At 41.9% G+C, this 20,473-nt stretch overlaps 1 protein-coding gene across 5 annotated transcripts in view; it reads right to left on the bottom strand.

Annotated features, from left to right (window-relative positions):
• Positions 1–1,086: 1,086 nt before the first annotated feature.
• The window catches only part of RCAN3 (RCAN family member 3), a 38,809-nt gene continuing 19,422 nt past the window's right edge, over positions 1,087–20,473 (bottom strand). For 4 of the 5 annotated variants that reach the window (XM_025368203.1, XM_025368229.1, XM_025368194.1 and 1 more), the window contains 3 exons: positions 6,209–6,382; positions 4,651–4,822; positions 1,087–2,996 (listed from right to left, as the gene is read on the bottom strand). In XM_025368203.1, the coding sequence (XP_025223988.1) occupies positions 2,812–2,996; positions 4,651–4,822; positions 6,209–6,382 (531 nt within the window). In that variant the 3' untranslated portion in view covers positions 1,087–2,811. The remainder of the gene's footprint in view (positions 2,997–4,650; positions 4,823–6,208; positions 6,383–20,473) is intronic. The other variant, XM_025368221.1, reaches the window with a different exon arrangement.

The raw sequence follows: 20,473 nt of genomic DNA, 5'->3' as shown, positions 1-20,473 counted from the left end.
ACAGGCTTGAGCCACCGCGCCCGGCCAGTGTTACGGTTTTCTAATCCTTCACAAATATTTTTTTTCCCAACACAAAGCACCATTATCTTTTCTCACAATTTTCTACATAGTTTGAGTCCCATGAAGAGGTTATGGTTTCTAAAGAAAACATGGCTACTACTATGCTATCAGGGTTAAATACTCTTTCTTTTTTTTTTGTCTGAGACGGAGTTTCACTCTTGTTGCCCAGGCTGGAGTGCAATGGCGTGATCTCGGCTCACCGTAATCTCCATCTCCCAGGTTCAAGCAATCCTCCTGCCTCAGCCTCTCAAGTAGCTGGGATTACAGGCATGTGCCACCACGCCAGGCTAATTTTGTATTTTTTTAGTAGAGACGGGGTTTCACCATGTTGGTCAGGCTGGTCTCGAACTCCTGACCTCAGGTGATCCACCCACCTCGGCCTCCCAAAGTGCTGGGATTATGGTGTGAGCCACCACACCTGGCCTATCGGTTAAATCCAAGTAATAACTCCATTTCAAAAAAATTGCAGAAAATCTTATTAAAAGAAAAAAAACACCACAAGACTTACCTCTCATAAATTTGTTACATGAACTAGATATTATACAGCCAAAAAAGGACAGAGATGATAGTACCTGTTAAGATCCTGGTTCATTTCACAATATGAAAAAGTTGATGGGTACTTAGTAGCTTTTTTTTTAAAAAAAAAATTAATTTTATTATTATATTATACTAGAAAAATGAAGATATTAATGTTTTCCATTCAGAAAAGTTTAAATGACTCTCTAATTTTGGTTTAAAGTTTTCTTCAATTTATTCAATGCTCTAAAAAAAAAAAAAAGATAGAAAAGCATTGGGTAATTTGCCCTGCTTGACTGTAAAAAGTTTTATGTGTTAGGAATAGAATATTCTTTAATTGGCAGAGAATGAAAGCCAAGCCAAATAACAAAATATCATGGGTTTTGATCACTTAGAAAATTACAGTGAATCAATATTACCTAAAAGGAAATTCAAAAAATTCCCAATTGTTGATAATACATGTCTCCTGACATATAGGGTCCATCTTGCAACAAAAAATGGGCACAATGCTGAGTTCAGAACTGCAAAGTAAATTTATTAAGTGGCTGTCGGTTAAAATGACAAATGATGATTTGAATTCAATACATCAAATTGCTGATGGAATTGCAAATTTCAACTGAATTTACATTGAGGCTTAGCTGCGGTAGTTGGCTACAAATGGAACAGTTTATTATCTCAGAGTATTTGAGGGCAAGGAAGATATAGAAAAAAAACTTAGGGGTGTGCAACACAGTTAGTGCTCAGAAATAAATTTTACCAAAGTGAGAACAAAACCACAATGACATGTTAGTATCACTGTGCAGACGTCATGGTTGAATGCCTGCGTTTTGTTCCTTCATGGCGGCAGCCGCCTTGGTTCATTAGTTCTCACTCATGTTTGCAGCTCCTTCACACGCCCCGGAGCTTCCCAAGTGTGCCACACAAAGGAAACAGCACAGTGAGTGGAGGCCAGCAGACCCACTCAGCCCAAAGCAAAGCCTTCTCAGTTATGAGACTTTTCTACAGAAGGGACTTCAAAGTCTAAACAGACCAGAAGAGTTAAAAAGATGCCTGCTGCTTCTTAGGGAGGTTCAAATATACATTCTGACACATAAGTGAGAAACAATTCTGTCTTAGGAAAAGTGCCAATTGCAATCCGGGTACAAAATTTCAACAAAAAGAAAAGTAAAACTGAATGATCTTCCCCTCATTCCCTAATTCATAGAAAAATAGTAAGTGTGACTTTTGTTTCAAAGCCAGCTGAAAAATGGTTAAAGGGACAATTTACATTATCATTACCTTTTCTAGTTGAAAGTCTATGAATGACATACATAAACATACACATCACAGCAAAAGACTCAAGAACTAGTGGTTAACACGATACTGGAAAAGGTGAAGGATAAAAGTTGGTGAATGAAGGTAGTTGGGTGGTCTACAGGCTAGAACACGGTCACCAACGGCAGAATGCAGTAGCCACCTGCAATCCTAATCATTCAAGCTTCCTGGTGGTACGTCCCACTTCTAAAGTGGCCCTCCTTCCCGGGCAGCCATGTCTGGAGGGCGCCACATCAGGAATGAGGGCCTATGCATTGCTTTGTCCCAAATTCCAGATAAGAGCAACACGTGGGGACATCTGTGTCGTAAGACTGATCCTCAAAGTGGATTTGGCATTTCTTCCCCAAAGCTGATGAAACAAATACTTGAGAACCATGATTTCTACGAATTATTCTGTATTTCAGGTTTCTTTTCCTGCAAAAAATGTCGTGTATACTGAATAACCACCTTTGATCGATTTATTAATTAGAAGCTATTTATACCAGTAGAAAAATACCCATTGTATTTTTCTCTTTGTAAGACTATTTTTAAATTCATAAAAATGGTACTGTACTGGCTACGACTAGAGTTGCAGTTTTTGGTGTCTCATGTGACATGGCATCAGGAGGACTTACATGGCTGGAGGGGAGCGAAACTGTTTTCCTCATCTGTTATTATTTAAAAATGGTTAAGGGTGGCCACATCTCCGGGGCTTCTCCTTTAATGTAAAGTCCCATTTGGAATATCACTTAAAATCTGGGACAGGTCAAATCAGCTGCTACTCTACACGACCGTGTCTGCAGTACAGGCGTGGTGAGCAGACCTACACCTCATTCTGCAGAGTCTCAGCTACACCGTCAGCAGCAACGCATCGGCCGCGGAGCACAGATCGCCATGGCCGGAGCCCACCAAGGCAGCCGCCTCGCACCACAACCAAGCGCCTCACAGTGCGCAGTCGAAGGTCTGGGACTCATTCAGCGCTGCGGTCGGAGGGTCGGGGCGCCTCGTCTGGACAATTTTCTGTTTGGGGTTTTTTGTTTCTTCTTCCTCTTCAGTTTCACTTTCACAGACATGAACCACCACGCTGGGCGTGGACTCCGTTCCTGCGTGAAGTTCGTATTTCTCTCCTGCGGAGGTAAAAGCAAAATAAGAACCATGACAAAAGCATCACTTCCAGCAAAAAGAACTCTTTTGTCTCTTGCAACGTTTTGTTCTACTCCTATTTTAATGGGTGATTCTTGTTGTTTAAATCTTTAAGTCCTATGTCAGAGTATTTTATCTTGTTTTGGTGTTAGAGATTTGATACTTTAAGGCTGGTATGAAATGTTGTTGTTTCAGTACTGAGGTCTTGGGAGTTAAAATGCAAATGCTAATTATTGTTTTATGAATAATATGAGTGAATCTGTTTAATTAACTTGTTTATTTATTTGAGATGGAGTCTCACTCTGTCGGCCAAGCAGGAGTGCAGTGGCACGATCTCGGCTCACTGCAACCTCTGCTCCCGCCCCGGTTCAAGTGATTCTCCTGCCTCAGCCTCCGGAGTAGTTGGGACTACAGGTGTGAGCCACCACGCCCAGCTAATTTTGGTATTTTTAGTTGAGATGGGGTTTTATCATGTTGGCCAGGGTGGTCTCGAACTCTTGACCCCAAGTGATCTGCCTGCTTTGGCCTCCCAAAGTGCTGGGATTACAGGTGTAAGCCACCGCACCCGGCCGAGTCAATCTGTTTAACTTCAAAATAGTTCCGGTTTTCCTTTGGGAGATACTTGTAAGGATCCAGGCAGCACAGGCAATCCCTTGATTATAGGACCTTGGATATCTAAGATACAGCTCTAACATCTAAAAACAGCACTGAGTCACTTCTTCCTCAACATGCCTCTTTTATTCCCCTTCAAGAGACGTAACCTCTGTCTTGGGTGGACAACTGTCTGAACCAGCATCACGTCGGTTTCTTATATGATTTTAAAAGGAAGAGAGGTAGAGAAAGAGAAGGAACAGAGGAAATGAAACAGAAATGACAAAAATATTGAAGGAATGAGATGATATCACCACCAATTCTTGTAATGTAGTCAAAGCAGTTGTTGTTTGCCTGATACTTGGTGGGGCTGGGGAGAGAAGGCACCTAATATTCACTAACTGCCTATCAAGTACTAGCAAAATTTGTAGTAGTAAAAATTGCAGTTACATTTACTGAGTATTATGTGTACATCATTTAATACTTATTTTTTATTTTTATTTTTGGAGACAGAGTCTTGCTTCATGGCCCAGGCTGCAGTGCAGTGGTGTGATCTCGGCTCACTGCAACCTCTGCCTCTCGGGTTCAAGCAATTCTCCTGCTTCAACCTCCCAAGTAGCTGGGACTAGAGGTGTACGCCACCACGCCTAATTTTTTGTATTTTAGTAGAGACGGGGTTTCACCATGTTGGCCAGGTTGGTCTCGAACTCCTGACCTCAAGCAGTCTGCCCGCCCTACCCTCTCAAAGTGCTAGGATTACAGGTGTGAGCCACCATGCCCGGCCCTCGTTTAGTACTTATAACCACACTGAATGGTGTATATGATTCTCCCTACTTTATAGATGGAAAAGCAGAAGCTCAGAAAACGGAGGCTACGTAACTTGCTCAAGATCACAGAGCAAGTAGATGCCACAGCTGGAATTTGAACCCAGGTGTGTTTGACTTTATCCTCTGCTCTAATCATACTGCCACAATGCACACTGCTGAATACGATCGTCAATATAAAAGTTTCTTGGGGAAGAAAAGAGGAAAAACAGAAGTTTATTACCTGGTCCCAATTTGGAAACAGCACAGAGTAAATCATAATTTATAACAGGCATCGCATCTTCGCTCTGCTTCCACCCCACCGGGGGAGAGGCTGGAGGAGAGATGAGGAACTGCTTGACAGGCTGGGGCGGCAGGAGATAGGACTTGTCCCGCACTTCACCAGACATCTGCACCTGCGGGGAGCGAGACGCTCAAAGCCAGTTTGCAAACTGGGCTATGTTTTCTTCATTTTCAACTTTATGTTTACTGTTCCATCTTTGTGTAGAAAATTAAAAATTTCTCTTAAACAGTCTATAATCTCCAAGAGGGTGGGACTGGGTCTGTTTGGCTCACCACTGGCCATTCAGTGCACAGCACATGGCCACACATAGTAGGTGCTTCATAAATATTAACTGAATAAAAAATAAATGGATGGGCTGGGTGTGGTGGCTCACACCTGTAATCCCAGCACTTTGAGAGGCCGAGGCGAGTGGATCACCTGAGGTCAGGAATTCGAGATCAGCCTGGCCAACATGGTGAAACTCTATCTCCACTGAAAATACAAAAATTAGCCGAGTGTGGTGGCACATGTCTGTAGTCCCAGCTACTTGGGAGGCTGAAGCAGGAGAATCACTTGAACCCGGGAGGCGGAGGATGTGGTGAGCTGAGATTGCATCACTGCATTCCAGCCTGGGTGACAGTGAGACTCCATCTCAAAAAATAAAAAAATAAAAATAAAAATAACAAATAAATAAATAAGTGGATGAACAGAGAAATGAACGACAGTAACTACTAAATTCCGATCTTAGAAGACATTAGGTTATATCGACTTATTTGTACTCCATCTCAAGAGACTCTACCCAGAAATGTCAAGACATCTTTTCATTTAGGTTTTTACTCGGAAGGCAAGATAAGAAACCTTTTTTTTTTTTTTTAATTTGAAAGGGAGACTGTAAAAAATGCTTTTTTGAAAATAAAACAGTGCACTTGAAACACGAGTAATCTCTTGATTTTGCCCATTCTTCTCAGAAGAAATCCGCTTCTCAGAGTCACACCAATGCAGGATTAGAATATACTAAGTGTAGCCAATTCTTGGTACCCTACAGGGTCCTCTGCAATTTCAAAGTCGAAGATTTGTACAGTTCTGTGACCTCCCTGGTTCCTCATATGAATTATGGAACACAGAAAATGATTTAAGAGACCATTTTCTCAGTTTTCCGAAGGATTTCATGTCTTATTTCATGTGTGCCATTCTGGATGCACAGGAGGTAAGTTAGTTCCCTAACACTAGGTGTCAGGGCGTAACCCACGCAGAATCCCAGTTGATCAAAGCTGCCAGAAAAATCAATTCCTTCAACTGCTAGTCTCAGCAAAACAAAGTTAGGAGGTCAATGTGCTTAATAAATACATAAAATTATGTATCTATAAAATAAAAGGAAAATATTTTTGTATTATTTGCTGATTGAGATGGTTCATTCTATACACCTCTGCTATAATAATATAGAAAATGGTGAACTAAAACTATTTTTGGATGGAGAAAAACAAGTTTAGAGAACAGTGTTCTTTGCACTGTGAAGTACCTGTGCAAAATACAGCTTTAGCTTCTGCCCATTGAAGTCTGTTTCGTGGAGTTCTATTCGCGCTCTTGCTGCCGCTTCAGGTTTGCTGAAATTTATTCTGACTCTTCTAAAGCTTTTAAACAGCTGAAAAGTAACTTGGTCATCATAGATGGTGAAGAGTGCTTCAAATCTTTCCTACAATTAAGGAGCAACAAGGCAAAGGGAATGGGAGGGAAAAAAAAGAAAAATCTTTAACAGAAGGGGAAATTTAACTCATGAAACCTAAGTAATTAAGAACACATTGTAAGTTAAACTTTTCTCCTAAAACAGTATACTTTTCTTGCACATATACAAGAACAGGTATCCTGTAATTTAGCAATTGCACTTACTTTATGTATTTTTTTGAGATGGAGTCTCATTCTGTCATCCAGGCTGGAGTACAGTAACATGATCTCAGCTCACTGCAACCTCCACCTCTCGGGTTCAAGTGATTTTCCTGCCTCAGCCTCCAAAGTAGCTGGGATTACAGGGGCTGGCCGCCATGCCTGGCTAATTTTTATATTTTTAGTAGAGATGGGTTTTCACCATGTTGGCCAGGCTGGTCTTAAACTCCTGACCTCAAGTGATCCATCCACCTCAGCCTCCCAAAGTGCTGGGATTACAGGCATGAGCCACCATGCTGGGTCGTGCACTTATTTTAAGTGTAATTAACTTTATTAAATATTGTCTACATTCAAAGGTTATAAAACGAATGCAAGCTATAAGAGAATGACACAAACATGCCCAATTCTAGAACACTGCTATTGTTCTGATGTCCTCGGTGCAACAAGGTTAGTTTTCCCTTTCACATTCCTTTCCTCCTTCAAAGCTGTCATTTCTGGAATGTTATCATTCCCTTGTTTTTCTTTATAGTTTACAACATTTATTTGTATCTCTAAAAATGTTATCATGTTATATGTATTCTTCCACAACTTGCTTTTTTTGCTTAGATCTTGCTGCTGAGGTTCTCCCTTGCTGCTGTGTGTGACTGTTTTGTTTGTTTGTTTGTTTTTTTTTGGAGATAGAGTCTCACTCTGTTGCCTAGAATGAGGTGCAGTAGTGCAATCTTGCCTCACTGCAGCCGTGACCTCTAGGGTTCAGGTAATCCTCCTGCCTCAGCCTCTTGGGTAGCTGGGACTAAAGGCACCTGCCACCACATCCAGCTAATTTTTTGTATTTTCAGAAGAGACGGGGTTTTGCCACATCGCCCAAGCTGGTCTCAAACTCCTTGGGCTGAAGTCTTCTACCCCCCTTGACCTCCCAAAGTGCTGGGATTATAGGTATGAGCCACTACACCCAGCAAGACATCCATTTCTAAGTACTGTTTCAGCTGTTCGCCACCAGTTTGTTTAATTTTTTTTTTTTTTTTTTGAGACAGGGTCTTGCTATATTGCCTGGGTTGGGCTCAAGTGATCCTCCTGCCTCAGCCTCCCAAGCAGCTGGGAGTACAGGCATGTGCTACCACACCCAGCACCTGAACAGTTTTGATATGTTTTATTTTTATTTTTTAAAATAGAAGGCAGGGCAAAAATAAAATAAAATAAAATTAGCCAGGTGTGGCCAGGCATAGTGGCTCACGCCTGTAATCCCAGCACTTTGGGAGGCTGAGGTGGGTGGATCACTTGAGGTCAGGAGTTCAAGACCAGCACGGTCAACATGGTGAAACCCTGTCTCTACTAAAAATATAAAAATTAGCCAGGCATGGTGGTCAGCACCTATAATCCCAGCTATTTGGGAGGCTGAGGTGGGAGAATCACTTGAACCTGGGAAGTGGAGGCTGCAGTGAGCCAAGATAGTGCCACCGCACTCCAGCCTGGGTGACAGAACAAGACTCTGTCTTTAAAAAAAAAAAAAAAAAAGAGAGAGAGAGAGACAGAGTCTCTCTGTCGCCCAGGCTGGAGTGCAGTGGCGTGATCAGAGAGCTCACTGCAGCCTCGAACTCCTGGGCTCAAGCCACCCCCACTACATCAGCCTCCTTCAGCATGCACCACCACATCTGGCTTTTTTTTTTTTTTTTTTTAAAGAGATGAGGTCTTGCTATGTTTCCCAGGCTAGTCTCAAACTCCTGAGCTCAAACTATCTTCCTACCTTGGCCTCCCAAAGTGCTGGGATTACAGGCATGAGTCACCATGCCTGGCCACACCTGGCTAATTTTATTTTATTTTTGTACAGAGTCTCAATGTCTTGCCCAACCTGGTCTGAAACTTCTGTGCTCAAGTAATCCTTCTGCCTGAGCCTCCCAAAGTGCTGGGATTAAAGACGTGAGCAACTGCGCCAGTTGATTCTAAATACTCTCTAATTTTTCTTACGATCTCTCCCTGTCTCGTGAATTGTTTAGATGTATGTTTCTTAAACTGCAAATAGACAGGAGTTTTTTATCTTTTTAATGTCTAACTCATTTTCACTCTGATTGGAGTAGGCTATCCATAGTGATAGTAATCCTTTGACAGTTTGAGACTTGCTTTTGGTTCAATGTCATTAAATTTCATAAATCTTGCTTGAAAAGAGTGTAATTTGTGCAGCTGTTTGGTACAGTATTATAAAAATGTTGAGTATATTCAGCTCACGTTCTTTACAAGTTCTATATCCTGATTTTTTTGGGGGTCTGTTTTAACTATTATCAGGAAAGATCTGTTAGATTTTCCCACTATCAGGTGGATGTGTTATTTTTCTGTATAATTTGGTTACTTTCGCGTCCTACATTTTAAGGCTAAGTTATCATGTGCGTACAAGCTTATAGTTGTTTTCTCTTCCTGGTGAATGAAACTTTTAATCATTAGGTAGTGACCTTCTTCATCTGCCAGATAAAGGAATGTGCTTTGTTTTGTTTGTTTGTTTGTTTGTTTTTGGAGACGGAGTCTCGCTCTGTCGCCCAGGCTGGAGTGCAGTGGCCGGATCTCAGCTCACTGCAAGCTCCGCCTCCCGGGTTTACGCCATTCTCCTGCCTCAGCCTCCCCAGTAGCTGGGACTACAGGCGCCCGCCACCTCGCCCGGCTAGTTTTTTTGTATTTTTTAGTAGAGACGGGGTTTCACCGTGTTAGCCAGGATGGTCTCGATCTCCTGACCTCGTGAACCGCCCGTCTCGGCCTCCCAAAGTGCTGGGATTACAGGCTTGAGCCACCGCGCCCAGCCAGGAATGTGCTTTGTTTTAAAGTCTATTTTGTCTGGTATTAATATAGCTGGTGTAGCTTTCTTTTGATTATGTATTGTATGGAAATCAATTTTTAGCCTTTACTGCTAACCTTTATGTATCCTTATGTTTTAGATATGTCTCATAAAAAGAAGACGTGTGTATAATGCATGTGTGTGCCTGTATGTAAATAAATGCAGTTTGACACTCACTGTCTTTCCACTGGAGTCCATTGTTGACTGCTGATATTTTGGGATGTCTACTATCTTATCTGTTTGTCTTAGATTTTCTGTGTTCTTTTTGTTTGTTTGTTTGTTTTCTTTCCAACTATTTTTTCTCTTTCTCTATTTTCCTACCCTGAGTGAAATTCCTATGAAAGATGCTAATGTATGTTTGGCAACGTCTTTAAAGATGCCTAACTCCCTACAGCCACAGCTTCTCTTTCACAAAGGCAAAACCATCAAACCCTTTTCTCAACATTCATACTGGGACTATGTAATTCCACAAAAATAGCATTTTGGGGTAAAAAGCATTGGAACAATATCTGAGCACAAATCATTTTATATAATTTGCAGTAAGTGTGATCTCCAGAGTATTCTGAGATGGACTAGAGAAAGAGAGCAATATTTGAATCATTCATGAGGCTGAGAAAAAAAGTGGTTATTTTCCTATTTATTAATGAATTGGGATAACGAAAAGCCTAATTTCAATCACCAGAAGAAACGCAACATTAAATTTTCTTTACAGAAAACATATTTAGGCAATGGTTTAATACATGAAATGTAATAAAACGGATCTAAGAAACTTCTCAATACCTTTAGAAGTATTCCTTAGGCTTGGCAATGGTAACACAATAAAAGGAACCTATAAATTAGCTTTGTTCTTGCTTGGCCTATGTAAAGATCTTTCAATGATCTGTTGATCCTGAAGTGCAAATTATACATTCCCTCATTTATTAGCTTCTCTCAACGTGAACATTTACCTGCCACTTTGCACTATTTCTCCAATTGGATAAAATATAAAATAATTTGTCCTCTGATATTTATTCTTTGTGTTCAAATATCCTTCATTCTTGAGGAAACATCATTTATCCTAAAGACTATGTATTTTTTGTTGATTCATTTAAAAAAATAAATTATGCCGGACCTTCTACTCAGCCTGGCTTTTCAGTGGACTGCAAGCTGCTTCCAGCAGGGGGCAGTTTTAAGATCAATCCTATTCTTATTTACTGCAGTATTTCCATATACTAAAGTAATACAGAAAGCCACGCGCGGTGGCTCACGCCTGTATTCCTAACATTTTGGGAGGCTGAAGCAGGCAGATCAACTTGAGGCAAGGAGTTTGAGACCAGCCTGGCCAATGTGGTGAAACCCCATCTCTACTAAAAATACAAAATTACACACCTGTAGTCCTAGTTACTCAGGAGGCTGAGACATGAGAATTGATTTAGCCTGGGAGGCAAAATTATGCCAGTGTACTCCATCTTGAGTAAGACAGCAAGACTGTCTCAAAAAAAAGTAATATAGATAAATAATAAAATATTATATAGCTTTAGAAAGGATTTTAAAGTAGCATATCAGTTCTTAAAAGGGAAGGTGAATAGGTAAATATATTAAATACTGATAATTATTATTGCTTCTGGATACATTTCAAAGTTTCTTCAGCATCCATTTCAAAGGTGGTTAGCTTTGTCGCTTTTAAAGAGAATGAGAATTGAGATTTTGCAAAATCACAACCCATTTGGTTCTTGGTATTAGTTTATTTTAAATGTATTTTAAACATTAAGAAAATATTAAAATTCCCATGTGATATAGTCAAGAAATATTAACACTGAACACAATGGAAATTAAGAACTAATTAAGAACAGCTTATAAAATATTAGTACTTTGTTAATTCTATACATTAAACATTTTCCTTGCCCAAGGTAAAAGGACCATGTATTATCCCTAGTCCTCCACAGCAATGAATTTTTCCTAGTACCAATGCATTGTATGACAGAAGCTATCTTGCAAACAGCTACTTGATAATCATATCCTTCTTCCTTTTTCCCTTCAAGATACTTCTTTTCTTCAAATTCCAGAAATACACTGTAACTGAATGTAACATGCAGATGACAGCAATGGGTCATATAGCTGGCGCGTGCTCTCTCTTTCCCTCTCTCTCTCTCTCCTCCAAAATCCAATACCTGTGATAGGACTAAGAATTATAACAAAATGGCCAGGCACAGTGGCTCATTCTTGTAATCCCAGCACTTTGGGATGCCAGGAACTTGAGACCAGCCTGGGCAACACTGCAAGACCCCATCTCTACAAACAAATTAAATAATTAGCCAGGCATGGTGGCACACGCTTGTAGCCTTATCCACTCAGTTGGCTAAGGTGGGAAGATTGTTTGAACCCAGGAGTTCGAGGCTGCAGTGAGCCACAATTGCACCACTGTACTCCAGCCTGGGCAACAGAGTGAGACCCTGTCTCTCTCTCTCTCTAAAAAAAAGAATTACACAAAAATGAAGCCATGCAAGAACTGATTAGCAAGCTTTTTCTGAATTTTGTGTTCTTTCTCTCTCCTTCACACCCATTTTCCCTTGAAGTAGCATAAATATGGTTATGAAATATGTGAATTCTAGCTGTGAGGTGCTTTAGAAGCATGAAGAATTAACTTGGAGGCAAAACCATCAGTTTCCTATTTGAGAAAAAAGGTTACGAGCCCTCAGCTGGTAGCTTTGCCCTTCTGTGAGTCCACAGACATCCCTATGTAGATTTCTGATGCTGCCACTGATAGCCCGACATTAGCACGAAAGGGATTTAGAAGATTGCAGACAGCAGGGAAAGGACATAATCTATGAAAATGGACTGAAAACGACTTGTGATAAACATGAAGGATCTGCAGCTGTTCATTCAAAAACCAAATGACTATTTTTCTCCTTAGAATTGTTTCAGAAATAGCTCACTTTTATAAATTTCTGAATTCTCTAATGATGTAACATTAACATCATCCTGTTGGGTGATGGCTGCACATTTATTTGAGAAAAGATAATGTGGATTCCATTAAAATAAAAATCATCATTAACCACTTTACTTTTTCTGTAGTCACTTACTATCCCCCTCTGGCAGCGTAAGGTCTACAGGCACAACACAAATAATGCAACCTAAAAACCAATGCCTGAGGCTTTTTCCTATGATGTATGTAGGTTTTCCACAAAATATAGACCAGAGGCTGCCTTCGTATGCTAAGACCACCTGTGCAATTAGCCATCACAATGACAGCACATACCTTGTACCTAAAATAGCTAAGAACAACATGTAACCAACAACCTTCTTGGGGACTTAAGAAAGAGTGCTTGACAGCTGGATAACAGGCATCAGTAAAGGAGAAAAGTGGAAAAGGCCATACAGGAAGGTCAGTTTCAAGGAGCAACAGATGAGGATGGCAGCCAAGTGTGTATTTCCTGACCTTTCTGGAACCACCATGGCTCCACTCTGTTGCCCTATCCCAACTCGGAGAAGGCAAGGTTTAGCTGTTTCACTGAAGAATAAACTGGGAACATGATTTTGCCACACCCCTTTGCTTTGGACTGAAAAAAAATGAGGAGCCCACCACTTCTAGTAAACATTAGAGAGTAGGAGGATGGGAGGCTGAGGCATGAGAATTGCTTGAACCTGGGAGGCGGAGGCTGCAGAGAGCCGTGATTGTGCCACCACACTCCAGCCTGGGTGACAGAGCGAGACCCTGTCTCAAAAAAAAAAAAACAAAAAAAAAGAAAACAAAACAAACAGAGTAGGAGGAACGATTTTACTCTTGAGAAGGAATGGCTTGATTCATTCAGCAGTGAAATTATCTTTGGCATCCTAAGGCAAGAGATTTATATTCTATGTCTTTCTGTAAATCTGATCTAGAAAATTCCATTTCTCCAGTGTCCCGAGCCTGCAGGTCCACTAATATCAAAGGCAAGGCCTCCATTTCTGTCTGGGGGTAGGCAAAGTGCTTTTGGTTCTCCTCAATCTCTGACTAAAACAGCCAGGGAGATGGACTTTACTGAACAGAAAAAAGAGCACATACAGCTAGGCATGGTGAATTTTAAAACTTTCCTTTGATAATCTGAGTACTTGTAAAATTCTGGGACCTAAAGTCAGAAGTGCTAGAGGGGAGCAGAATATATGAAAAATGCAAAAACCTTTGTCAACCTTTATTATTTATGTTGCCATCATCATTTTTCCAGATCAGAAAGAAACCTGTAACTGAATTAAAATTCAAGAAAATATGGAATGCTAGCTATTCAAGATGGGTTTTTATGTTTTAATGGCTACTGTATTTATAAACACATACTCTTACTTATTGGAACATAAATTCTTTCTTTTTTCTTGAGACAGGGTCTCACTCTGTCACCCAGGCTGGAGTGCAGTGGTGCAATCTTGGCTCACTGAAACCTCTGCCTCCTGGGTTCATGTAACTCTCCTGCCTCAGCTTCCTGAGTAGCTGGGACTACAGGTGCCTGCCACCATGCCCAGCTAATTTTTGTATTTTTAGTAGAGACGAGGTTTCACCATGTTGGCCACACTGGTCTTGAACTTCTGACCTCAAGTGATCTGCCTGCCTCAGCCTCCCACAGTGCTGGAATTATAGGCATGAGCCATACTGTGCCCAACCCTGGAACATCAATTCTTAAACGGCTATGAGTTTTTTCCAAATCTATAATATTCCTTAAACCATGTACAAGAAAAGTGGTCATGATGATTAATCATTATTGATCGGAACAAATTATGGATTGGCGTAAGGATGGGACCATGAAAATACTTTGATTGCTGTGTTAGTTACAAGGGTGGATACTGTCAAGTCACCAAACTGCACACTTTGAAGATCTGTACATTTCACTAAGAGTTTTACCAAAGTTAAAAACAATGTATAAGGGGAAACAAGATAAAAAGATGGAGTGAAGTGGCTACAGCAGCCAGCTGCCAGGTCAGAGGTAGCACCTGGGTCTCACCATCGCTGAGCACAGGTGTTGGATACCAGAGCCCTGCTTCATGAGTGTCTGCCATGGACCTGGCTGTGGGCCCAGAAAGGCTGGTTTTGGCTGGCACTACTTTCCATCTTTAATTAGGGCAACATATCCTTAGTTATTAACAGTAATTCTGGTTATAGAAACTTCTCTGGCTGGGTGTGGTGGCTTATGCCTGTAATCCCAACACTTTGGGAGGCCGATGCAGGAGGATTACTTGAGGCCAGGAGTCTGAGACCAGCTTGAGCAACATAATGAGACCTCATCTCTACAAAAAAAAAAAAAAAAAAAAAAAATTAGCCATTCGTGGTGGTGTGCACCTGTAGTCCCAGCTACTCAGGAGGCTGAGGTGGGAGGGCTGCTTGAGCCCAGGAGGTCAAAGCTGCAGTAAGCCAAGACTGTTCACTGCACTCCAGCCTGGGTGACAGAGTGAGACCCCATCTTAAAACACAAAAACAAAAAAATAAAAATAAAAATTTCTTCCGTAGTTAAGTTGGAAAAGATCTATGACTGTGCTTGAACTGAAGATGTATGCACAATGTAGAAATCATTTTCAAGCAGTTTAGTGGCCAGTTGCCAGCCTCAAAACACCTCGAAAATGCACTTTGCCACCCGAGGAACAGGTCCACAACCACAGCTACCCCCCAATTACAGCAACATTAACAGTTAAGCTGATTAGGCAGCTGTCAGGGCTTCTACAGAAACAGTCTACACACACACACACACACACACACACACACACACACACACACACACTCTTTCAAGATGTGAAGGTACTGCACTCAAGTGATGACACTCAAACCCTGTAGCCCATCAATAAAGAAAAGTACTTTTTATTTGGCTTTTCTATTGGAGAAGTGCGATCTTCAAAACCACAAATGGGAGAACTTCTAACAGCTCGTGACAGCAGTATCGGCCTTTTTCCCCTGAAGCCTAGAGGTTGTTTGGTTATTTACTGAATAAAGCAAAGAAGACAGAGGAGCAGATTATAAGGTCCCCTGAAGGAAACAGCAGATGGACCAAATCTAGAGAGAGCGCACACGAATTGTGAAACACAGATTTCTGTCCTTTGCAACCCCACTTAGCTATTTTGCTATTGAAGGGCATCTCAAAGAGGCAGTCAAATTATAAGTAGGCAATTACCTAATCCAAAGCCCAAAAACAGCCCACAAAACACTTCAGGTTTGCAAACCTATCCAGGGAGCTGGACTCAAACATACAGTTTTGATCTAAGACATCACAGTTAAGAAAAACCAGGGCGAGTTCTTCCCCCAACAAACCGTGCAAATTTGCCCAGGAACAAGGGCAAGTGTTTCAGCTGCCCAGGCTGCTGTTCAAGCACTCTGGGCTCCGTTTTCAAGGTTGGTGTGGTAGCAGATCCAGGCCAGCTGCTCGAGACAACTGATAACTGCTCTCTAGGATGTCCACTGGAATCTGCCCTCCCTCTTTCTTGTCCTCCCTGTCCATGAAGTAGGAAGGATTTGGGAAGTCCAAGTTCAGCTTGAATTCCACATCTGGCCTTGGGTTCCATGACAGCCAGGAGCAGAACCACATGGGCCAGGTGCAGATGCTCCGACGGCCCCATCAGAGACAGTGTCCATATGGTGATCTCTTTGTGACTTTTGTGAGCGAGCATTGGCTTTGATGAACAAGCATCAAACCCCGCTCTGCCTCTGAGAAGGGGAACATGAGTGGATGTTATCCATTCGGGAGGACCAGAGGCCCCTGTTCATAGGCCTGGTGGTGTGTGCCTGTGGTCCCAGCTACTCAGGAAGCTGAGGTGGGAGGATCACTTGAGCCCAGGAGGCAGAGGCTGCAGTAAGCCGAGATTGCTCTACTGCACTCCAGCCTGGGCAACAGAGCCAGACCCTGTCTCAAAACAATAATAATAATAAAAATAATGAATAAGGCATCCTTTCTATTCCTGAACATTCAGTCCAGAAGCTGTCGATGGAGCCATGTAAGGTAGCTGTGCACAAAGCTAGGCAGTGAGGGAGCTGCAGCGGCCCGCAGCACGGTGTGGGGTCCGGGTGGGGCAGGGCAGGTGGTCACTTGGAGAGTGGCCTGGCATGGGGTATTGGAGCCCAGCAGAGATGAGGATGGTATGCCCAGCAAGAGGTTGCCTAGCACAGGGTAAGGGGGAGAGTATTCTTGCATTGGAGCAGTCGGACAGGAGGTGGAAGCCCAGGCAGGGTGGGAAGGTGAGGGGGCACTGAGGGGGCACTGTGTGGGAACTCAGCAGCGGGTAGTGGAGCCCTGTAGGGTGAGGGGGTGCCTGTATAAGGGGCAGCCCAGTACACACGGGAAAAAGGCAGTGACAGTCACAGACAGGGGAAGGGAGAAAATTCTTTAGTATTGGAGTGGAGCTGGATGTGTTAAATGTAAATACATGTATATGCACGTATGCAAATACGTGTTTATGTGTGCATGTATGTAGAAACGTGTGCATCTGCATATTTCCTAGCCCTGTCCACTGAAGGGCCTAGAAACAGGGACACTCCATGAGCAATGGACACAGCCAACTGCCATATCCTAGTTTCTATACACTCTTCTCCACTGAAAGCAATCCAAGGGCTCCTTGGAAAAATGGCTGACTCCCAGTTCAGCACTGTATGTTGGAGCCCAAGTGCTAGGGCTGAGGCAGCGAAAGTACCAAATAATTCTGGAATATCTTGTGCTAGAAAGTAAAGAAGTACTCAAAGAATGATGGGTGCATGTCAAAAAGACACAGAAGCCACCTTGAAGGGACAACCACTGGCCAAATCCGGACAAACTGCAGCATCAAAATAATCACAGTAACAGATTATAACCAATGAATAAAATAGGAAACCACGGACCTTACTGTATGAATAAACTGAATATACTAAAAGTTTGATGGGGAAACAGTTTCAAAGTACCTCCCACAAAATATTAATTAATTACAAGGAGAAAAAGAGCAACTCAACAGTGGAGAAGTCTGGCAGACACCACCTTAACCAAGGGCTCAGAGCCAAAGGGGACAAATGGAAACCGCACCATCGGACAGGACCTGAAGGGAAGAGATCAGTGTCACCTCTGCAATGTTCTGGTCAAAGATGCACAAACTGAATCAAACCTGGAGGAAACATCACGCAAACCCAAAGTGAGAGACATGCTACAGAGTAACCGGACTGCAATCTTCAAGGGCATGGGATGCTATGAACAGTGAAGAAAGACAGGCTTCCTTCAGATTGAAAAGGACTTAAGAGACCTGACAAATAAATGCGATGGGTGAGAAACAACTGGATATTTTCACTATAAAGGACATTACTGGGACAACTGGCAAATCCTGAATGGGATCTGAGGATTAGGAGGGAGAAATGTAACAATGTTAATTTCCCAGTTTTTGTTTTTTTTTCTCCCAGGAAAATGCCCCTGTTTGTAGGAAATACATATCGAAGTACTGGGGAGTGACAGCCATCATTGTGGGCAACTTATGCTTTGAAATGGTGCAGGAAAAGCAAAGTGCTCTGTACACCTAACCATGAAAAGGATCTTTTTTGGGGGGGATGGGATCTCGCTTTGTTGCCAAGACTGGAATGCAGTGGTGACATCATAGCTCACTACCGCCTCAAATTCCTTGGCTCAGTAGATCCTCCTGCCTTGGTCTCCCAGAGTGCTGGGATGACAGGTGTGAACCATCATGCCTGGCTTATTTACTTATTTATACACACACATATATTATGAACATGTTCTACTGTCCTAAATATGGCATAAAACTTACAAAAATAAAAATGTAAATCAGGTAAGGAAATAAAAAAATAGGAAACACATGGTTATTCAAACTAATTGATGAGGGTTCAACATAAATGTTGGGGCGTGTTGATGTCTCAGTATACGTAGATTACTTTCCCAGTCATTTTTCCAGCACGTATTTCATGAACAGCAAGGCTCACAAGCCAGGCTCTGTGCTAGGCGGTGTGGAGGTGACACACATGCCTATCCTGAGCTCCCTCACTTCTGAATTACCCTGTCCCCACCCATGGGAACACTCTGCTTTGGAAAGATCAGGAACGTATACACATGGGTAACCTAGCTATTTCTTTCTTTTCTTTTTTTTTTTTTGAGATGGAGTCTCGCTCTGTCACCAGGCTGGAGTGCAGTGGCGCGATCTCAGCTCCCTGCAAACTCCGCCTCCTGGGTTCAAGCTATTTTCCTGCCTCAGCCTCCCAAGTATCTGGGACTACATGTGCACGCCACCACGCCCAGCTAATATTTGTATTTTTAGTAGAGTCGGGGTTTCACCATGCTGGCTAGGATGGTCTCGATCTCTTGATCTTGTGACCACCTGCCTCGGCCTCCCAAAGTGCTAGGATTACAGGCGTGAGCCACCGCGCCCAGCCATAACCTAGCTATTTCTTAGCACCTAAGAGTCTTGAGGTCTACCTTGATTTGGGGAGTAGTGGATTGTTTGCAGCTGAAATTGAGCTTACTGGAAAAACAAAAAGCTTCAAGGTACGGGAAGGGGCCATTAGCTCAAAGATATTTTACACTTGCTTTGATATATGGAACCTCCATAAATCAAGATAAAAAAATTATAAGGCATTTTGACTATATATACACATCAGAAAAAAGTTATTTACATTATACTAGCAATAAATGTCAATGAAGTGATAGGAAGTTAAGTAATTCTTTCATGTTATTTAGGTCTCACTTCCAATGTCAGTTCTTTGGATAGGCCTTCCCTGACCACTCAAGTTCAAAATCACCACCCATCAAGTCACTCTCTCGTGCTCCATACCATTTTATTTTCTCACGGCACTTGTTATTATCTTAACGTATTCACTTGTTGGCACGTTCGCTATCTTTTTCTCCCTATGCTCCATGAGGGATCCTTCATCTTGCTGACCGCTGTCTCTCCAGAACCTGTGACAGAGGCCAGCACAACACTCCATCAAAACTTACTGACTGCACAAAACAAGACAGAAAGGGGGATCTGTAAACAAGTCATCTCCAAGAACATGACAGCCAACCTTACTGTTCAGTGACTCTTAATTTTCTATTAATTTAGATGTCCAAATAAATCATCTGAAATCCTTTTAAATTCTTGTGTTTGAGGCAACGTATTCACAATGGAAGCTACAACTATCCTGGATGGTAAATGAAGAGAGCTTTTTCATTGCAAAATCTCTTAAGATATTTCAAAATCCCTAAATGTTACATATACCGTGATGTAGTCTGAGGACCCAGAGCTAGTCCGTGAACTTTGCTACCAGTCTGCGAGAAGGTTCAGTACCGAAACAGAGAGAAAGTGTTTAGAAACGCTTTAGTAAGTTTACATCACTATGACATTTTTATTCCATTTTACAAAAGCATCAGACAGTGAGAGTTTAGAGGAAAAAACCTGGTCTTCCACTGGCTATAAGTCTGAGAAGGATTCATCTGTAATTCATTGAAAAATACGTTGGAAAGTAATAAAAATGTAACTACTAGACCGGCAACATTTTTAAATTCTGGAAATAGAAAGTACTGATGATGCTCTGAAGCAATGGGAACTCTTACACATGGCTAGGAAGATGCAAACAGCTCCAAATGCTTTAGAGAGTATCTGACAATATGCACTAAGACTGGAGAAGCGTAACTCCACAAGCCAGCAGCGTCGCCCCAGCCTCACACAGGATGCTACGGAATGTAAGCGGTATCCAGGAATGCGATGGCAGCACACCAAAAAGAACCTAAATGCCCATCAACATGAGAATGGGTAAATAAATTGTAGTATATTTAGAAAATAAGATACTATAGAAGTGAAACTGAATACACATTTCAACATGGATTAGTCTTGCTGATACAGTGTTGAGCAAAAAAATAAGAATTTATACAGTTATGCCATTTATATAAAATTTTATTTATTTTTTATTTTATTATTTTCTAAATACTTCCAACTCCTTATTTTTTGTCTTTTTTTCTCAGTCGCTCAGGCTAGAGTGCAGTGGCGTGATCTCGGCTCACTGCAACCTCTGCCTCCCAGGTTCAAGCGATTCTTCTGCCTCAGCCTCCCAAGTAGCTGGGATTACAGGCGTACACCACTATGCCTGACTAACTTTTGTATTTTTAATTTTTAGTACAGATGGGGTTTTGCCATGTTGGCCAGGCTGGTCTC

Source organism: Theropithecus gelada, chromosome 1 (assembly GCF_003255815.1).
Source record: "Theropithecus gelada isolate Dixy chromosome 1, Tgel_1.0, whole genome shotgun sequence".
Taxonomy (NCBI): Eukaryota; Metazoa; Chordata; class Mammalia; order Primates; family Cercopithecidae; genus Theropithecus; species Theropithecus gelada.
The sequence above is the reverse complement of the archived record's forward strand: the minus strand, read 5'-3'. Positions and strand labels throughout refer to the sequence as shown.